The sequence below is a fragment of the Carassius auratus genome, chromosome 13 (genome assembly GCF_003368295.1).
Source record: "Carassius auratus strain Wakin chromosome 13, ASM336829v1, whole genome shotgun sequence".
Taxonomy (NCBI): Eukaryota; Metazoa; Chordata; class Actinopteri; order Cypriniformes; family Cyprinidae; genus Carassius; species Carassius auratus.
In genome coordinates, this window is record NC_039255.1 from 609,897 (window position 1) to 631,590 (window position 21,694).

A 21,694-nucleotide genomic window follows, 5' to 3' on the forward strand; every position below is an offset into this window, starting at 1 on the left:
CAATTTCTTTGACGTGTGCCTGTTAAATTATGAAAGAGCAGAAAGATGGCAGTTTCTGGTTGTTTCTCCATAGATTTTTTGGTTAGTTTTGTAAGCTAGTTTTTACACTGTAAACATAGGTCAGCATTTTTTCTTTTACTGCACACACTGTATATATTGTCATATTCAGCATACTGTAAATTCAATATATACTCGTGAAAAAAGAATAGTTTGAATAATGAAGGTTATTTATAATATATATTTATACACACACACACACACACACACACATATATATATATATATATATATATATTGATGTGTATATATATTCGTTATTGTATTTCTTGTCATTTGTTAATTAAATCTTTTTAATACTTAATGTATTTTTTTTTCTTTATTCTTCCTAATTGTTATAGGTGTTTAAGGTACTTTTGCATTTCCATTGTTTAACTATACATGTTTATTCTTATATTATGTTAATATTTATATTATTATTTTATTATTATTATTATTATTATTTATCAACAACAACATCCGTCAAATGTTTAATTTGTTGTATATCTCATATTTTCTTTATTTATTATTTGTAATAATTTAATACATTACGTTTAATTAGAGCAGAATGTTTAGTAGCATGTAAGCTTTTGCTGTGGTATCAAGAATTGTAAAATTTTACTGGTACTGATATCGACTACTAAATAAAGACACATTTTTATTGAAGAACTTTCCAGAATGTTCTTTATATTTTCAACATGTTATTGTGACTATTAAAATTTAGAGGGCAAAAACTTTGCTGACCTTTCAGTAACTATGCCAGAGTAAGAGGAGGTTGGGAGAGATGGTAGTAAGAGAGGAGAGAAGATGAGGTGCATTGAGGAATTTCCCTGGGGGGCAGGAACTGCTCTGAATATCTGGCGTATGACCAAAACTTTAACAGAGCTCTGCGTTTGGCCCATGTCATAAATAAATTTCCCCTCTGTCTTGCAGATGGCCTGGCCGCCCTGTCGTTCTCCATCAGCTCGCTCACCTTGATTGGCATGCTGGCAGTGATCACATACACGGTGAGTGGCCAACAGAGAATTGGTAATGGTGGGTGGTTACTTGTGCCCCATCGATTTGTATGCCTTTAAGAGGGTTGTGTGAAGAGACTGCTCTGCACTGTCATAAGAAAGCAGTTTTAGACAATATATGCTGCTTTCTGCCCACAATTTAAGTATGTCACAGTTGAATTCTGTTTGTATGTTCTTTTATAGGCTAAAGTGTGTAATTTCTGTACCACTAGTATCATAAAAAATGCAAAAACACAGCCTTATCGGTCATTGATTGAAGAAACAGATAGTCCCGCCCTGAACTCATGCCATTGGTTGAACAAGTGTCAGTGTTTTGACTATATAATGACATCAACTAGAAAGTGTTTATTGCAATTATATATGTGTAAGAGAATAGTTTTCTTGAAGTGACTGTATAGTCCATATGGGTTATCATCATGCGTAGGTTTCTCATATGACACAAAAGCCACCTGTATGGAAACAGTCTTTGATTATAGTCATCCTGAATGATGAAGCGGCCCCTCAGCGTTTGAAATGTTTTGTGATTCTAGACGTTTTGGCCTGCAATCGCTCAAAATGGCATGCTGTCACTTTTTCACCGATGTGTGTGGACGTGTGCCTGAGATGTCGGCATGATGTATATGCCCTGTTATCTCTCTTCTATTTATATATCTGAGCCCGAAGGCCATTAATAAATGACAATATTCTGATTCCTTCAGCATGCTGTAGCTGTTCTATTCGAATGAGATAAATTGATTGTACTGTAACACTTGTTAATGTCATCCATTTTTCATCGCCAACATCACGAGTAACCGGGATATGAGAATCTCCGCTTTATCAGGGATTGAAGAAAATGAGGTGGAATATCTTGCACTGAGGCACACTATTTTTAAATAATTATTGAAATATTTAAATTGAAATAAAGGAGCATATTCAATAGCATAATTCATTTTTTGCAGTGATAATGAAATCGGTATTGTGAATTATGAAATGGTGTTTGCGTGGGTGTATAATTATGTATTTATGTGATTATTTTATTTTTTTTACGATTATTTGATGAATAAAAAGTTGAAGGGATATTTTATTTTATTTTAATAATACGTTAAATGTAATTATAATTAAAATTTAAATAAATGTTTTCCTTTGAAACATTTTATTTAACACAAAATCCTAAAAAAAAAAAAAAATAACAATTTCCGAAATAATAATAATAATGATATTAATAATTAAGCAGCACAACTGTTTTCAACATTGATAATAAATCAGAATATATTTAATTAACATAAGAGACTTCTTTAACAAAACATAAGACTGTTCCCAGTCCTTAGAAAATGAATGATTTAATGTTTAAAAAAATTAGTATATACAACACATTACATGTGCACGTTTAGTTTTTTTTAGTTGCATATTAATTATGCAAATTCTGTAAAAAGCACAGTATTGGGATACTGCTGTTATTAAATCACTATTAAGTCGCTGCTCTAAGTGTGTTTTTCACATAATTGTAGTACATAAGAGGGACTTTCAGGCTGTTGAATACAGCCCTGTATTAAAAGGTTTGACCATTTTCAGAACGCTCTGAAGATGGTAATACTCTCCTTTCTGACCTCGTGTAGTCAGAAGCTCAGAGAGTGGCTTATGGACAAAGAAAGACTCCTAGTGTGCTGTTGTTTTTGATCTTCTCAGTCGTGGTACAGAGACTCAGAACCAATCAAAGATTCCTTGACAAAAACCATGGGTTCACTCAGTCAGGCTGGCCTTACTGCACTTTCTCTTCCCTACTGTTTCTTTTCTCAGCCCTCCTCCCCTTCTGCACCAATGAACCCGAATCACCCATCCTCCCCAACCCAAGTTTCCAAAGCAATGGGTGATTTATCATACTGGCCTATGTGTTATTATTATGCATGATTAACCTAATGGAATCTAAGTGATGGGCGCCGTATGCAGCCGCAGTGTTGTCCAGGCTGGGCAGGTTAATTTATCATTGCACTTTGAGCCAAGGTGGCCACTTGCTCTTAATTCAAACCACTGGCCGGGATGTAAACTCGTAATGACAACACCACGGCCGGCTGCGTTTCAACTAAACGCTAAAGCAAGCATTTCAGAGCTTCAGCACTTGATGTTTTTGGCCAATATCACACTTTGCTGAGCTACTGGGAAATTAATATTCAACCTAAGCACATACAAACAGGAGCCTCGGCTTGTTAAGAAGCCTCTGAAGTGCCATATGGTCAGGGCGGGCGAAGCTAACTTACCTATCAATGCTTGGATGGCCAGCTCTTAAAAACAATCATGCTAGGAGTTTTAATCGTGCTTTTTAAGTGAAACAGCATGATGTTGCAAAAGTTTGGTTATTTCAGGCTGTTTAGAGGTGAATCGCTTATTCAGAAAAATGCAGAAGAGCTCCTTCTAGGTAAATGTTGCTTGTTCTTTGAACTGAAGAAAGTGGTTTTGCACATCTTTTTTTCTTTCTTTTTTTTTTACTTCCTGCACAATGGCTCATGTTTTGTTTTAATCCTCAGAATAGTGAATTCACGCATTTGCATACTTCTTTTAAACCTTCCACCAATAGTTTTTAAATGACACATCACTGTTGTGTATAGTATATGTTGGTTCTGCTACTTTATTTGAAACTTTTCCAATTAGTACCACCAATCACCTTGAACTCGTCACCTCATCCACGTTTAGCGTCTGAAAGGGCCCTCCTTTTTTGACACCTTTATGTACTCGTAGACCCTCCTTTGTCCTGCTCCAAGAAGCCTTTATCACCCTCAATGTTATGAGGTGCAAAAGTGTGTTTTATGCTTGATCGGGTCCTGTTCTGCTCAAAGCAGTTCCTGACCTCCCAACGTCTAAACCGGTTGCTGTGCTTGAGTAGTTTTAGACCTCAAAAAACGCCTCTTGCATTCTCACCTGAACCCATTAAATTGTCCTTCATTGGCTAATGTAGATGCTGAGGTCTTATATCAAGCTCATTTTGCTGCTGGTGTGACGTTACAATGAAAATTATTGAACCGCTGACTTTTTAATGTGCATGTAATATTTGCATATGCATATGAGCGTATATCACGGCTCTTTGATCCATCAACTTGACCGTGGGCCGTCTCGGTGCCTGTGCTGCGTGACACAGAGTGGTGATTTAAAAGTTTGGCTGGCGCACTGACATTCAGCCCTGCAGAGTTCCTCTGCCTCTTAAATCTGCGGCCCAAAGATGCTGATTCCCAATGAGAGGGTGACCGCATTCATTTCCACTGTTTAATCATACTGCTGCAAAAATGACCTGTGACTGGCAAGAGAGCCTCTTCCTCCTCCTCCTCACTGTCTCGGGTGCATCTGAGGAGCCACTTCAACAACAAATTCCTCAATTCAAATTTTCTCAGGTCTCCTCTTCTATGCAGAGTTTCTTTTTCAGTATCTAGAAAATATGCCTTTTTCCGTCTGTCTTTTTAATTAGTTCAGTTCTTTTGTTTGCTTGTTTTGTTGGTTGGTTGGTTTTAGGGTTATGATATGCGTGCGAGTAATATATGTAAGTAAATATAATATAAAGTTATAATGACAGTATAGATTAGATATCATGACTCAGCAATATATTATAATATATAATAAAAATAATTGTTAGTTCATGGTGCTTAATATTATTTATAATATTAATAATTATAATAATTATTAATTATAACCATTGAATTGCTTAAAAGTTCTTAAGGAAGTTGTTTGATGGCTAACAGTGGCAGGGAATAGTCGCACACTAACTGTACATTGACCAATCAGCATCCAGAACCAGAGCTGGAGCATGCGTTTTATAAAACGTTTTAGATGTTAAATTAATTTAGTTTCCACCATGACAAGTGACACAGATGTGTTTCTCTCTAACACTGTGCTCCACACCTGCACGGACGGTATAAATTGACAGCGTTATATTTACAAAAGCAACAGCAAATAGAATTAGCCTCTCATTCCCAGCAGTGTAACATGTTGGAATTTAATTTACAGACAACAAAAGGGACAGAAGAAAAACCGAAACACCATCTGGCAGAAGACCATTGCTTGTTGCATGATGAATTCTCCATATCTGTTAGCATTATTTATTTTGACAGTTTTACTTACTCTCAGTGCCCGTAGTATGTTTTTGTGACATTATGTGCATAATTACAGGATGCTCCACTGACATAAAAAATATGATTTGATGTTCATTTAAATGACCTCAAAAACAAAGTTAAGGTTTGAGCTGTTAACTCAATATAATCAAACCGCTTCATGGATGTGAAAAAACAATTTTGGTTTTTATATATATATATATATAATATATATTTATATTTGGAAGAAACTCAGAAAGCGCACACTTTTCCTGAGCAGGCTGTTGAACAAAAGCATCCTTGTGTAAGGGGGTGTACGCCTCCACTTTTACTCTTCTCTCTCTCTCTCTCTCTCTCTCTCTCTCTCTCCCCGATCCCCACTTTCATCCCTCTCTCCTCCAATCTCCCAGCTGACAAACACAACCACTTCATCTTCTATCTCTCCACCTTTCCTCTTTCTCTCTTTCTCTTCGCCGTCCTTCTCAAAGCATCATTTTCTCTCTCTCTCTCTCTCTCTCTCTCTCTCTCTCTCTCTGTCTCCTGCCTTGGGTCTCCTTTTCCAATCAGCACGAAACACACCTGTTTTTGTTTGGAGTGTCTCTTTTTTTTATTTTTCTCACGCTTGATAGACTGCAGGGGCGAGGAGGGCAGGAAAGAATGGGAAAGAGGAGGTGAAAGAGGAGGAGATGTCTCGCTGGGGCTGCAGGACAGATTCCTCTTTTATGAGGAGCGCTTGGTATTCGGGACATGGTCCGGCCTTTAGAACCCTCGTGATTCATAGCAGAGGGTGTCGCGGCCCGTGGCGACGGACGCACGCACGCATGCATTCGGCTTGACTCGAGCAAATTATGGGTTTTATAGCACACGTCACTTTCCCTGCTTTAAAAGCATCTTAGGTAGAGAAGATAAAAAGGTCACAAGATTTAGCCGCCTTCTGAAGATCTAATTGTGCCGCTGATTTTTGTCAGCATTTTGATATGAAAGCTTTTGAAAATGGCAAAACCTCCCGAATGTAGGTGCATTTTTCTCTAGGTGTGTGTGTAGGCACAACCTGGTCTCTTATATTCTCTTCCTGTATTGATTCGCCACCAGTGGAGTATTGAAGATGGTCTTTATTTTTAATTAAAGTTCACAAAGCCCATATTGAGAAGGCTAGCAGGCTTCTGACCCAAGCCTTTCTCTGCTCACCGCGTAAGACCTGCACTTTCTAATGCCGAGATGGGGGAAAACCCATCAATGAGTTCAGGGCGTTGAAATAACCTCTGATTTACAGCCCTGAGAAACTGCAGGGTTTTATCATATTCCGTACATGAGCTCAGATATTTCTTCTCTGATGCATTGTGCATGTGAAATTGCGCTTCATGCCGTCACATGGGGGCACTGTTAGGCTGTGCATTGCAGGAAATCAAGCCTTACATCTCAAAATGGTTGCTGCATACAAACACACACTCTCACACTCTTTGCATTTCCTCTTCTTCACCTTCATTGCACAGAAAACACATACATGCATTCAGTGGGCTTCTGAATGACAGCATTTAGAAAGTGCTCTTTTATTATCAAGTGCCATAATGAAGCGTTCGGCGGGACTCTTGGTGAAATTGTGGTGGCCCTCTGCCTGATGACTGTGAATGGTTTATAATTGGTCTTTAATGCGCTTTCTTTCTCCATGTCAGGCGTATGGGATGTCCGTCCTGCCGCTGAACCTGATTAAAGGCACGCGAAGCATCCTGTACGAGCGACTGGAGAACACTGAAGATAAGGAGGAGGTGGAGCACCAGATAGACAAGCTCAAAGCCAAGGTCTCTGTGCGTATGAATAGAATTCATATCAGAACTCTGCTCACTTTATTTAAGATGAGCTGCTTGTCTGTTGCTGTCCTTGAGGTCAGTGGTTCTCAACTGGTGGGTCGCGACCCAAAATTGATCTGAGGGTTAGAATAAAGAAGGCAATTTATGTACTACTGTTCAAACATTTTGGATACTTTTAATACTTTTATTCAGCAAAGCTGCAATAAACTGATAAAAAAAAATGGCAGTAAAGTACTGTTTTCAACATAGATAATAGGATAATAAATGTTTTCGTGCAGCCAATCAGAATGATTTCTGAAGGATCTTGTGACTGAAGACTAGTATAGTTTTTCACAATATTATAGATTTTACTGTATTTTTTATCAAATAATTGCATCCTGGGCGAGTTTAAGTCTTCTTTCAAAAAACATCTTCCTGACATCCAAATTTTTGGACAGTAGTGTAGTTAAGATAGTAAAATAAAAAGGCTTAAAAGGAAGTAGAAAACTCCTTCCATATCTTCATATATGTTGGTGTTAAAGGTTGTAGTGTTTTCGTAAAAATAAGGTTTAGGTTAAAATAAGGCTAACATGGTTAGGTTATATGAAATCCTTTGTCTGCATAAACCATGAACAGAATTGCATAAACTAAAGGAAAATATGACCCAGACCACAATGATATTGGTTTACAAACAAACCTGTTGCTGTAACACTATATATATTAATTAAATCATCATATGCATGAATGTAAACAAGGATAAACAATGTTTTGTACCAACTTCAGCTTTCTGTGGTAATTAATTTGCTGCTGAGAAAATAAAACCATCAATATTAAAAGACATTTTGAATTTGAAACCATACTCCTAAACCAGTATGATGTATTTTTTCTGCAATAGTCAGTTATTATTTGTTTCTTCAGTGTGCTGATGGGCGTCCTCTGTCTATGAGAGACCGGAGGAACCTCCAGGATCTTGAAGCTAAACTACAGGTTCTGCATCGGCGGAGCCGTCACCTGGAGATCGCAGAGAGGACCTGCTGCAATAAAGTGGGCTCTGCTCTCCGGCCTATGAAGGTGTGTTGAGTTTTGCCTCAAATTAACTTTATTTTCTTCCTACATGTGCCTTTTAAAGTTTCGACAACCTCTGATTGGCCACATTGATGGCCACATTGTTCTGTTTGTGACAGTTTTGCAGCGTGTTTATCTTTTAATCAAAAAAGAGGTCATGCAAAAATAAATCTACATTTTTATGATCTTTTTTTTTTATTATTTTTTAATTATTTTTTAGTTCAGTGTACTCTGAAAACATTAAATTGTTTTATTTTTCAGACATCTCAAAGAGACTGTCTATTGAAACTAAGATGTCTGGCTCTGAATTTGTACAACTTTCTGACAATTGAAAACGCATTTTCACATTCACTATTCATTTTTCAAAAAGGGGAATGCACAAACTGATAAAATGTGAAGTTTCAAGACTATGTAAAAGCGTCTACCAACTGCATAAATATGAATGTAAATTCCTGCATTAAAAACAGGGCTGGAGTTTATTTCGACAAGGTGGTACAAAAATGTTTTAATTCTTAAAGTGAGAGAAAGACTAAATTATGACAAAAAAACTCAAATACACTTAATTAGAATTTGCAGTGGTTCTAGATCACTATTTTGCTACTCATACTTTGCATCAAACAATAAATACTTCAAATCACAAACAGCGGTCTTCCCACGCACGGACACAGCTGAATATCCAGAGGTGAGAGGTCTCAGAGTCAAATGATCCCACTTGGAGTTCAGCTCTTTATGAACTGCAATCCTCACCCTGTTGCAAACCCATTTTATCAGAAGTCATTCAAATGGGTTGCATTTTCTCAAAATGGTTCAATGTCATGAAATCAAAATTGACCCCAATTTTCTCCCACAATAAGTGTTCCTGGTCTTTATCAGAATGTGTATCTGCATCTAAAATAACTTTAATTTCTTCATACTGCGAGGGTGTTTTTTTTTCTTTTTTAAAGGTGAACTACTCAAGTTTAAATCAAGTTTTTTTAAGGTTAACTAATCAAGTTAAAATCAAGTTTAAAGTTTAAATCTTGCCAGATTAATAATCTGGTAATTTAATGGCTGTTACCATTTATTTAATGTAGGTTACTGCAATGGTAAATAAATTTAGAGGCTGTCTGCAAACTCTCATTCAGGTCTGTTTGAATTTCCTGTTTCACTCTTAAATACATTACATTATGGAAGTAAAATGGGTTGCAGGTGCTGTTTCATGTTTACTTTAAAACATTTCCTTGGTTTTTTAATAAAATCATTCTAAAGTTTTTGTGCTAGTAACCATTACACTTTCAGAACAATTGGCATAAAGAATGATTTACATAAAGTTTTTTATATATATATATATATATATATATATATATATATAAGCTTAGACTATATAACATTTACCCTTTCTATCCTTTTTTCCACTTTTGAAGGGTTTTTCTTTTTTTAAGCATTTTCGTCATCTTCCTATTTAATTATTCCAATATGTCACTATCCTATCTTGCAAAGTCTAGGAGGAGGTGTGAAGGAAATTAATTTTCATGGTGACTTTGATGTAACTTGTACATTATTACTTTATTAGAATGCCAACACGTATTCCCAAGAAAATCAAGAAAACCTTTGGGTTTTATCACTTTGGCACAGATTTGCCACACTGAGCAACCACTTTGCTAGATGCATTATTTCACCTTAATACATTGCTTTGATCCAACTAATGAAGCCCTTTTTTTATTGAATATATAATATTTCTATTTATTTATTTGGCAGCTTTTTCAATATGTGTGCTCATTGAGATCTTGGCCTTGTTAAATCCATATGCTAACATGCTCTGGTATGACTTAGTAAACTGAGGCGATTGAGCTTGAAAATAACAAAATGTGGATGAGTAAATTATGACAGGATTTCCATTTTACAGAGAACTGTCCCTTTAAGTATACACAGTGATGCAAAAAATAGCTATGACTGTCACAAACCTTCTGCACTCCTCTAGCTTATCTTTAAAATGTTTGTCTTCTTTCATTCGTTTGCTGTTATTCTTTGCATCGTTTCTTCTCCCAGCATGCTCTGCACCAGAGGGCTTCCTTGTTTCCGTCTTTAGCGGCCTACTAGCAGCAGACATGAACATAGCACTCTAATGATAGACTCCAGACTCTATTTATACCTAAACTAGGCTTGAGATTTACTAATTTTCCCATAACAGCTTCGGGGGAAATGCATACTGAGAGGAATCTGTCTGCCAAATGTATTGTACTATCAGTCACTGCCCCTTGTTTATGCCGCCATGATGAACTGCACTTGTTTTAGCATTTGTCTTTGATTTACGATGCAAATGTAACGATTTAGTGCAGAGGTTTTCAGAGTATTTAAATCTATCTGAGGTCAGCATCTCCTCTTCATATTCTACAAGGGCCATTTTCAGGCTCGATTTGTGCTCCCTGCTGCGAATTCTCACGTTTTTTGTTGTTGTCACTAACACAACATGTGTACTGATATTCAACAAGCTTCCATGCGCCTTGCTGCAACAGCCAATAGCATTACGGAATAGAGTCGTGAGGCCCAGTGGGTGGTGTTAACTGTTGCATGGGTGGTCCGATGAGGCGATTTAATACGTGTGAGTCCCTGCTGAAGAGTTTAGTTAAATTCAGCTGTCAGCAAAGACTAATAGATGGCACACATGCATGTGTGTACACGAACACATCTATTACACTTTAATGTGGACCCACTCGGCAGATGTGATTGATTCCATTAAGAGAGCAGGTTAATTGACTTAAATTCTGTATCAGATTGATTAAGTTTGATTGATTTTAATTATTGTGTTTACCGTTGTATCTACAGCGGAAATTGGTTTGGAAAATTGAAAGTGGTGAATTGGAGGTGCTTAGGTATGTTAATGAGCCTCGAGAAGATAAAATGCAACATTTGCCATGCAAATTGGCCATATTTTCTCCTTTTGCGACAAGTAATGAGCACGCTGGATCTATACGTATAGTCGTCACGGTGGTTCGCTTGTAGCTGTAGTAGATATGCGCGCAGTTCCACACATGTCAGGAGGTTTGCACATTAGAACCCAGCAGGCCCCGGGAATTACGGCAGTGGCAGGTGGTTGCAAGACCAATTATAAAATGAAATAAACCTGTTTATGAAGCCTGTGCATGTGCGATGCCTATAGAGACTTTCAATATCATTCAAAGGATATAAAAAAAAAATCTCTCCCGTAATGCACTTTTAGACAGTGCCCTGATAAACCAGCCCTTGGCAGAGCTCAGAGCATGGACGACTATATGACCAGGGGCTTCTTACTGCCAGGGGCTTCGAGTGGTCCGTTATGGCCAAACATGGGGAAACAAGCCACTGCAGATGTAAAAATGATATAGATAAACAAACAGAGCTTGAAATTGTGCATAATGTGAAATAAACAAAGAGATGAGAAAAGTTAACCATTTGCTGTACCTTCCTCACGGCAAAAAAAAAGCATCCTTAACATTTTATATCAGTTTTGATGTTGTATAGTTCATGGGTACATTGTGTTCTATTTTGGAGACCGTTTTGGAGATTTTGTTCTATTTTGCTCTCATTTGCATTTAAGACTTTCCAATTTAAGACTGCTCTTTGTCCTGCTCAAAATTTAGTGTAAAGACGCAATGCTAGATCAATTGACAGACTAAGTTATGCTTGCTCAGACCCACCTTAGTAGTTGTAATTATTGTGTAAATGCATTTAAACCACCTCTGAGCAGCATTAAACAGTCTGTGTACTTCAGAAGTGCTTTATGTCATTTAAATTGGGCATAATTGTGCCTCTAAAAATTGCCTTTTCATAAGGGGAACAATAACACAGGAAAAACATTCCAAACATGTTTACATGTAACCTCATGTATAGGAACTTCTTAAATGAACTTAAAACAGGCACATATGAGTTTAAGTCGCTGTGTTTATGCTCTATCTTGAAGGTTGTGTAGCTGAAGGAATGCTGAATAATGAATTGCTCGATGCTGTAATTTTTGTTATTAATGTACTCCTTTCTGTAAAGTTAAAGCTCTGGCTGTCACGGTTATTACAGCAATAACTGCAAGCGTTTATTATTGGTGTTACAGCAACAGCTTGAGACATAAATTCCTAATATACTCTTACAATAGCTCCAGCTGTGTTTTTAACCACGAAGCGCAATTCTAGCATCACTAATAACTCGCAGTCCCTCGTTTGAATTAGTTATAGATTATGTCTCGAAGGAGGATTCACGCTCGTTTACAAATCTATGTTCTCGCTACAGTTCACAATCTGTCAGATTGTTCTTGAGGGAAATGTGTGTCCAATGCGAATGTCACTTGCTATTGTGAATGTTCGTTAGGAGTCAAAGTTGGTATTAGCATTGTTTGGTCTAAACATTTCTAGTTATGTAATTATTGCAATAAACTATGTTAGCATAAATGTGAAATATGTACTCTGTATTATAATGGAGGAGCTGCTCTTAAAATTAGAGATAGATAGATAGATCTCTATAAAGTATTTTCCACTTGTTCTAAATTATTATAGATTATTTTATTTTTGCCACCTCTTTTCCTTTGTTTTGTGAAAATCTGGAGTGATTACTCCACACGCGTCAGAGTTTTGTTTACTCTCTCAAGTCAAGTCAAGCAGACGTGAGCTCCGGGAGGCCAGTCAAAGGCAGCCATTCCTTCTGGCATATTGGTTTTGTTTTGCTTTGTGGGTTGTGAGTGTTTGCGTCTCTGTCTTTGTTAATTTACCCTTTCATCTGCAGTTCAGTCTGTTCCTTATTTAGAGAGCTCGTGACCATGTCGTCCATATTACTCTTGGTGACTGTGTCAGTCTGTGGCGGGTCACACCATATGGCCATGTGTAAAACGACACAACCTCTGGGTTAGACACGATGGACCAATAGGGATAGTATATTGCTAGTATAGTTGTGTTTGTAAATTATTGCAAAGGAGTAACTATGTAGTATTGAATCAGTTCGTTCAGGCAGGGCATTTTAACGAACCGCTTCAAAAGAATCAATTCAGTGATTCATGTAAAGGTACTGTTCCTCCTAAAATGAAAACTCTGTCATTTTACTCAGCCCCATTTCGCACTGTCCACATGTCTTGAAGAACATCCAGGTAATATGAAAATGAATGAGAACTGGGGCCGTAGAGCTTCACAATAATGAAAAAACACAATAAAAGTATCATCAAAATCATGAATCATTCACCATATTCCAAGTCTTCTAAAGTCATGCAGTACTTTCTGTGAGGAGCTATCCTATATCTTCATATGACTATAGAAAACTTGTAAAATAGCTAGAGCATAAGTCAGGGGGACTAGTTTTATGGTACTTTTATCCCTTTTGTAAAGCCTTTCAATGTTTCTTCTCTTTTCCCATTCAGTATGATTGCATTGAAACAAGCAACCATTTCATTATTTAATTTCACTCATTTAATTCATAAATTATCATAAGTAACATTATAGACTTTTACAATGTTACAACACATTTCCATCTGAAATGAATGCTGTTCTTTCTATTCATTAAACAATTCTATCAAGGTTTCAAAAATATATATTTATGTGTGTGTGTATTTTCTATGGTTGTGCCTTTTGGGGGTATTCCACTATTCCTTAAAATAAAGTTACTAAACTCTTAAAAGCACTTTGTCCAACTCTTTGGTAACTTTTTCGATTTTTTTGTTTGTTAGATCTTGCTTGGGGTCTTCTTCATCCTGGTGGCCCTTTTGTTCTTCGTGACCTTGTTTATCTCCAAGTAAGTTCCATCAACCTGCACAAAATATCACTCTTGATCAGACTTTTGCCCATTTAAATTATCTTTCCTACATACACACGCTCACATGTTTCCAACAAATGAGTCACCCCATTGAAATGCACAGGAAGAATGGCGTCCCCTCAGTGCACAGTGCATTTGAGCGACACTTTGATTCAGTGCAGGAGTAACCATAAATCTGTTGTTATTGTGCACACACATTCATCAACACCTGCAGTGCTGTAAATTGGCTCACACTTACAATAATATACCATCATTCTATAGCAAACCATGGAGAACTGTAGTTAATGATGTTTTTAATTCAGTCTCTAATGTGATGATGCCGTTAAATGTGTTTGTCTTGTTGCAGTCTGGATAAGGCTTTACATTCAGCTGGCATCAGCACTGGATTTATCATCTTTGGGACCAACCTAACCAACCCTCTCAATGAGCTACTGCTTGCACTGCAACCGGTGAGCAGCATTCTCTTTTTCTTTTGTCTCAGAATCACATTAGGTTTGAGTCCCCGACATGAGTGCTGGTGACAGTTGTGTGCAAACAGAGTTGTGTAATGACTCGGGAGGAGAAGGTACCAGAAATGGAAAGCATTGTTCGCTTTGGTTTTACTACAAAACTTAGTAGCAGAATAACACTGGCCTGCGCCTGTCATAAGAAATGTGAAGAATGAGATCTGCTCACTGTAGACAATTTCTGCCAAGAAAAGCAGCATTACTCTCTAATTGGCAAGTGTACACTGTCAATCAAAAGTTTGGACACACCTGCTCATTCCTTATTTTTGCTATTTTTAATGTTTCTTCAAATTTGAATGACAAACTATAAAATAGCAAAAATGTAAGTATGATAATTATGTAGTGGCCAGTAAATGAGATGCTTTTAAATCAGTATTGAAGCGTTTCTTTGTAGGCTGCTTTTCTTCTTCAACTTTTTATTGATTAATAATAACTATAAGAATTCAAAACTTAGTTTCCTAAAGAAATTCATACACTACCATTTCCACTTTCATCTGAAAGTGTATAAGCAAAAGCTGGCAGATCAAAAGGTTTTTACCATAATGAAAAACATAAATTTACTCAAACATTTTTGGCAGGCAGTGTACATCATCAATAGCAGTTTACTTCCTCTAATTAGGCTGTATTGCCTGAGCATAAAACATTCTCAAAGACTAAATTCGTAGTGGGTAGATTTGAATGCAGGATCAATTTGTATGGACAGTGAAGCCCAACATTATTTTTCAACATATTCCTTGCTCACTCTTTTTTTTTTCACAATCAGATTTTAAGCTCATTTCAGTGTATCTGAGATTCATAATGCTTAACAGTTGTAGTTTTAGGTTCATTTGTGTTTGCATTTATGCATCTTATTTGCTTAAAACAGAAACCAGGAAATGTGATGACACTGCACAAGCAATCTTCAAGTATGACAATGTCCAAATCCTTGAAATATAAAAGACCCTGAACAGTTTATCGTTCTGTCTGCAGTCTGTGGCCGCTTGCCGCATAAAAAGATGTGATGACCTCTGAATTAAGAGCTATTTATGAATCAGAAATAAGTGTGCTTTACATATTTAGTGCTTTTGGAAGCGATTTCAAATCCTTCAATATACTTCAAGTAGCAGTGTGATCAGTTTCCATGTGCTTGAGTAAAATATGATCACTTGTTTCACTCGCTACTTAAGATGGCTTGATTAAAACCAAATTGTTCAGGAATCCAGGAATCCATTGATTTCTGCAATTAGGCCAAGTGAAAAGGAAAAAAGAAAAGTAACTTGCAAAAGGATGAGACATGCAGGCCGGAGAATTATTGCTCATGCTTCCAGAAACATTTCTAATTTGTACTTCATGATGTCACTGACCATGTTCCGTCTGCGATATGAGGCCGACAGGTAAGTTCAGTGTGTGTTTTGCTCAGTTCAGCTCCAGTGGAGTTATGGAGGACAAGCTGCCAACGGAAGAGGCATTGCTGTTTCTACGAACCTACAGCTCTTCCAAGAACAGGAGGAACATTTTTTTAGCTTGACTTTGAAACAGTTCTGCCGTGTACTTCCTGTGGCTCTTTTGAGATGAAATGCATTGAAAATAGTCAGGATTGCTGAAAGATCACTTCAGAGTTGTGCAGCGATACATCTCTAGCACAGGAGTGACAGTATTTTAGGCCACCCCTGAGAGTGTATATTTATATAACTTTTGTGCCTCCAGCATTGTTTGGTTTGTGAAACATGCATCACTTACTCTGAAAAACCACTCTGGTACGCAAAGAAAAAGGCAGTGAAAGTGCGCCACACTGTTATGGCCTTCCTGCCATCTTCATTGTCAGGGTAATGGTTCTTTAGTCGACACTAAGGCCTGAAAAGTGTGTGTTGTGTGTAGATGAATAGAGACTGCATAGTAGCCCTGGTGAATGGCTGAAATAGATCAAGATGTCATGCAAAACTGGTTGATTTTTCACTTCTTCCTTCAGGTTTTCCCACTGGACTATGTTCTCATCACCATCATCACTATGTACTTTGTCTTCACTTCCATGGCCGGGATTCGTAACATGGGGATTTGGTTCTTCTGGATACGGGTGAGACACAAACAGTCTCCCACCTCCAAATTTTGTCCACCTGCTTTATTAAGCATTTTAATGCTGTTGTTGTAGTGGATTTGTATGATTTAAATTTGGACATTTAGTTTGCATAGGCTAAATGTATGGACACTATGACTGCAAAAACGTCCTTCTTTTTTTCCTTACAGTTTTTTTTAATACTATTAATTAAGTTATATGCTGATTTGTGTTTCTATAAAAATTCAGTTCAAAATATTTTATATAATACATATTTAACATAGTTTAATTTAATAAAATAATAATTTCATATAATATATCATCAATAAATATGGTGTATATTAAGTACTTGTCAAAAGTTTGGAAAAGTTATGTTTTTTAAACATTTTTTTTTTGATATATTTTATGCTCACCAAGGCAGCATTTATGCGCTTAAACCTGAGTAAAAAGTGTAATATTGTGAAATAGTTTTATTTAAAATAACTCTTTTCTATTTTAATATATTTAAAAATTGAATTTGTTCCTGTGATGCAAAGCTGAATTTTCAACATCATTACTTAAGTCTTGTCACATGATCCTTCAGAAATCATTCTAATGTGCTGATTGCTGTTCTATATATAAAAACACAAGAAATTACAGTTTTGTTCAAAATAATAGCAGTACAATGTGACTAACCAGAATAATCAAGGTTTTTAGTATATTTTTTATTGCTATGTGGCAAACAAGTTACCAGTAGGTTCAGTAGATTGTCAGAAAACAAACAAGACCCAGCATTCATGATATGCACACTCTTAAGGCTGTGCAATTGGGCAATTAGTTGAAAGGGGTGTGTTCAAAAAAATAGCAGTGTCTACCTTTGACTGTACAAACTCAAAACTATTTTGTACAAACAGTTTTTTTTTTCTGGGATTTAGCAATCCTGTGAATCACTAAACTAATATTTAGTTGTATGACCACAGTTTTTTAAAACAGCTTGACATCTGTGTGGCATGGAGTCAACCAACTTGTGGCACCTCTCAGCTGTTATTCCACTCCATGATTCTTTAACAACATTCCACAATTCATTCACATTTCTTGGTTTTGCTTCAGAAACAGCATTTTTGATATCACCCCACAAGTTCTCAATTGGATTAAGGTCTGGAGATTGGGCTGGCCACTCCATAACATTAATTTTGTTGGTTTGGAACCAAGACTTTGCCCGTTTACTAGTGTGTTTTGGGTCATTGTCTTGTTGAAACAACCATTTCAAGGGCATGTCCTCTTCAGCATAGGGCAACATGACCTCTTCAAGTATTTTAACATATGCAAACTGATCCATGATCCCTGGTATGCGATAAATAGGCCCAACACCATAGAAGGAGAAACATGCCCATATCATGATGCTTGCACCTCCATGCTTCACTGTCTTCACTGTGTACTGTGGCTTGAATTCAGAGTTTGGGGGTCGTCTCACAAACTGCCTGTGGCCCTTGGACCCAAAAAGAACAATTTTACTCTCATCAGTCCACAAAATGTTCCTCCATTTCTCTTTAGGCCAGTTGATGTGTTCTTTGGCAAATTGTAACCTCTTCTGCACATGCCTTTTTTTTAACAGAGGGACTTTGCGGGGGATTCTTGAAAATAGATTAGCTTCACACAGACGTCTTCTAACTGTCACAGTACTTACAGGTAACTCCAGACTGTCTTTGATCATCCTGGAGGTGATCATTGGCTGAGCCTTTGCCATTCTGGTTATTCTTCTATCCATTTTGATGGTTGTCTTCCATTTTCTTCCACGTCTCTCTGGTTTTGCTCTCCATTTTAAGGCATTGGAGATCATTTTAGCTGAACAGCCTATCATTTTTTGCACCTCTTTATAGGTTTTCCCCTCTCTAATCAACTTTTTAATCAAAGTACGCTGTTCTTCTGAACAATGTCTTGAACGACCCATTTTCCTCAGCAAATGCATGTTCAACAAGTGTTGGCTTCATCCTTAAATAGGGGCCACCTGATTCACACCTGTTTCTTCACAAAATTGATGACCTCAGTGATTGAATGCCACACTGCTATTTTTTTTGAACACACCCCTTTCAACTAATTCAACTAATTGCCCAATTGCACAGCCTTAAGAGCGTGCATATCATGAATGCTGGGTCTCATTTGTTTTCTGAGAATCTACTGAACCTACTGGTAACTTGTTTGCCACGTAGCAATAAAAAATATACGAAAAACCTTGATTATTCTGGTTAGTCACATTGTACTGCTATTATTTTGAACAATACTGTATATTGATAACAAAAAAAACATCATATTTTTATATGTAACATACAGATAATAATACTTGGTTTTGCATTACAAATACAAACCCAACATAAAATATTGTGCAAGGATTGTGTAGCAGACCTTAGTAATGCAAGTGTCTCGATTTTGACCCTCTATGTTTTTAAAGATTCCATTTTTACAGCTCTTCTATACAGTATATATCCTTGTTTTTGTTGATCTTAATGCAACATTATTTGTATAAAGCATTTCTGCGGTTCAGAGTACTGTACACTCGTAGTATTTGCTCAAATGAGTAATATAAGGATGTTTTTGTTTCTTTTTGTGAAGCTGTATAAGATCAGGCCTCAGAGAACCCAACCTCAGGCCCTCCTCTTCCTCTGCATGATCCTCCTCCTCATCGTCCTCCACACCAGCTACATGATCTACAGTCTGGCCCCGCAATACGTCATGTACGGCAGCCAGAAATACCTGCTGCAGGTGAGATGTGGGTTTGTTTGTGTAACAGTCAATCCCCTGTGCCGCACGGCATCAGGATTACAGGATTACAGCTGTCATATCCCGAGCAAACAGGGCCCACGCCGGTGACATAAGTATGTAATGATCAACCCTTTACAAAGCAAGTGTTGGAAAGCCTTTCAAAACCTTCTCTCCTGACTCCCTTCAAAACCCATTAAAGGCCTTCCTGCCTCTGTTATGTATTGCTTTTTTCTTCTTCGGATGTCTGTACATTCGTATGAGGTTTGACCTGATCATATTAAGTGTGAAAACTTGCCTGCATGTTCTTTATTGTGAATCTATACCATATCTTTCTATATGTAGCCTAGCAACTGCTGATCAACTATTGGCACAAAATCTGGCCAGGTTATTCTAGCCGAGATCCACCCACTCAGACCTAGATGTGATGCCTTTGAATACACTTTCTTTGTTTTTATGTGCTAACTTAAACCACAGTGATAGAATATCATGAACAAAAAAACTCATCAGAAAGTTAGATAAACCCTGCCAGTCTAGGTTGACATGGCAATTGTCAGTCAGCGCTTGCCATTTTTATCCACACAATGCATCAGGTGGTCACGGAACAGACTGTGAGCGATCCGTGGCTGAAACTGACAAACTCTTCATCAATCAAATCGGATTTCTCTTCACTTTCTGGAAGGGCAGGCATTCTGCAGTGCTTTCCGGTGGGGCATTTTATCCCATTTGATTACATCCAAAAGTTATGCTGCCTTTACATAATACAAGCTCAAATGAGGAGTAATTTGCTGTGAGGCTGACAAGCTGTCAGAAGGCTGATGGGGCAAATCGTCTTCTGAGGACAGAGAAGGAAGAACGGCTCGCGGCAAGATCGAACCTGTTCTACTCAGTAAACATCACAACATGTGTTGAAATCTGACCAGTTACACCCATCCTTCGCCCCTCTGCAGCGTTAGATGTAAATACTGAAATAAGCATAAATTAAATGCATATCTTAAAGGGTTGTGTTGAATTTAGGGTGCTTTTTAAATTCCAATTCAATCCCTGAATTGGAATTGACGTAGCAAACAGGATACAGAATTGGAATCTAAATCGGAATGGTAGGAAGAGTAATTTGCAGCAGTTCCAGTTCCATTTAAGTGCAGATCCAGGAAATGTAGTAGAAAACAGTAGTTTGCATTAGATTTGGGTTTGTGAAGAACTGTTTTTTTTTTTGTTTAGTTTTTTGGGCAATTCTATGCTCGTAAGATTCCTCAAAGAAGAAATATTAGTCACTGGTGAAACATCTGCAGTAATATAATAAAATATCTATTGTGTAAATAGCACATATACATTTAAGTATCTTAATATACTAGAATAATAAATCCTGCATAATGCAATGAGGACTGTGTATTAAGACAGTAAATAGTCACTTTTAAATGTGTGCAGTAATAAATGGTGAAGACTTTCAGAATGAATAAGATTTCTATATAATTACAAATAATTATTAGACTCCTAATTACACCTAGATAGTTCATGTATGTACTTTTTACAAAAAGGTTTACTCATTTCATCATCCAGCATAAACAGCAATGCATTATTTCAAAGCACATGGAATGTGTAATTCAAACTGTAATCATATTTCTGAACACATTCCCATAATGTAATAACCAAAATATAGTCAGTCTGCCTCTTATAATTAGTACGTGTCAAATGGAATTACGCAGAATGAGTATTTATTTTTAATTTTTTTTGCTTTTTTATCAGTATTCTTGTACGAATGTTGTTTATACTCAAGTCTGTTTTTTTTTTTTTTTTTGCATTAGTTTACTGAAGGAAACTATGTCAGTTGGGTTCAATTATGAATCAAGTCTTTAAAATGACTAAACTTTGCTCAACTGCTTATTAGGTGAACATGAACAGTGTTCAAGTCCTTACATATGTTTATGTGAAAAACATATTTCTTATGTTTACTTCCATGCATTTAGAGTGCTGTTGCATAGATCAGATTGGGCTTATAGTTTTTTGTTTGTCCCCAGACCCCTCTGCCCACAGCAGACCCATCACAAGGCAATCATTCCACTGCCGTCACTAAGATATGTGACGCGGACGCTCCTGAAGGTAAGACTCATTCTTTATCACCCACAGAATAACCAACCTGAATTGATTATGCTTCACCATTCTATAAGGAATGGTTAGTGAGGAGTTTTAAAGAGGTGATATCATGGAAAATATATACGTTTTGTCTTTTATATTTGAAGATTAGATTTGTTTTTGTTTTTTTGCCTGCAAAGACACCATTAATAACAGAGGTCATTTACATATGGGGGTGTTCAATGTACAGTAGCAAAAACATCCTGTTAAATTCTAAGGGTCTGAAATGCATTTTTTGTGCAAGTGGTCTTTACTAACATTGTATAGTAAGTGGACTTCAGGTAAAAAAAAGTATTGCCCATTTAAAGAGTCTTTGGCTGGGGAGCGCTACTGTGACTGCCCACGCTTTTCACACTTGGTTCATATTGTTCCCATTCATTTTCTTCGTTGTGATTAAAAAAAATAATTAAATCAGTTAAGACATGAATTAAACCAATCAACTCTGAAAGGGCAAAATATATAGTATAACATATAAAGTTTGGGGCCAGTAATGTTCAAAAGTTTGTGGTCTTTTTGAAAGAAATGAATACTTTTATGTGGCAGTAAAAGTCAAAAGTAACCTCTTTATATATTTGTTTATATTTCA

General features: G+C 36.9%; 1 protein-coding gene across 2 annotated transcripts in view; it reads left to right on the forward strand.

Annotated features, from left to right (window-relative positions):
- LOC113112282 (probable lysosomal cobalamin transporter) overlaps window positions 1–21,694 on the forward strand; it is a 68,490-nt gene that overhangs the window by 29,161 nt on the left and 17,635 nt on the right. The window contains exons 7-14 of one of the 2 annotated variants that reach the window (XM_026277703.1): window positions 970–1,043; window positions 6,778–6,909; window positions 7,810–7,962; window positions 13,616–13,680; window positions 14,048–14,150; window positions 16,156–16,260; window positions 18,829–18,978; window positions 20,994–21,075. In XM_026277703.1, the coding sequence (XP_026133488.1) occupies window positions 970–1,043; window positions 6,778–6,909; window positions 7,810–7,962; window positions 13,616–13,680; window positions 14,048–14,150; window positions 16,156–16,260; window positions 18,829–18,978; window positions 20,994–21,075 (864 nt within the window). The remainder of the gene's footprint in view (window positions 1–969; window positions 1,044–6,777; window positions 6,910–7,809; window positions 7,963–13,615; window positions 13,681–14,047; window positions 14,151–16,155; window positions 16,261–18,828; window positions 18,979–20,993; window positions 21,076–21,694) is intronic. The other variant, XM_026277704.1, reaches the window with a different exon arrangement.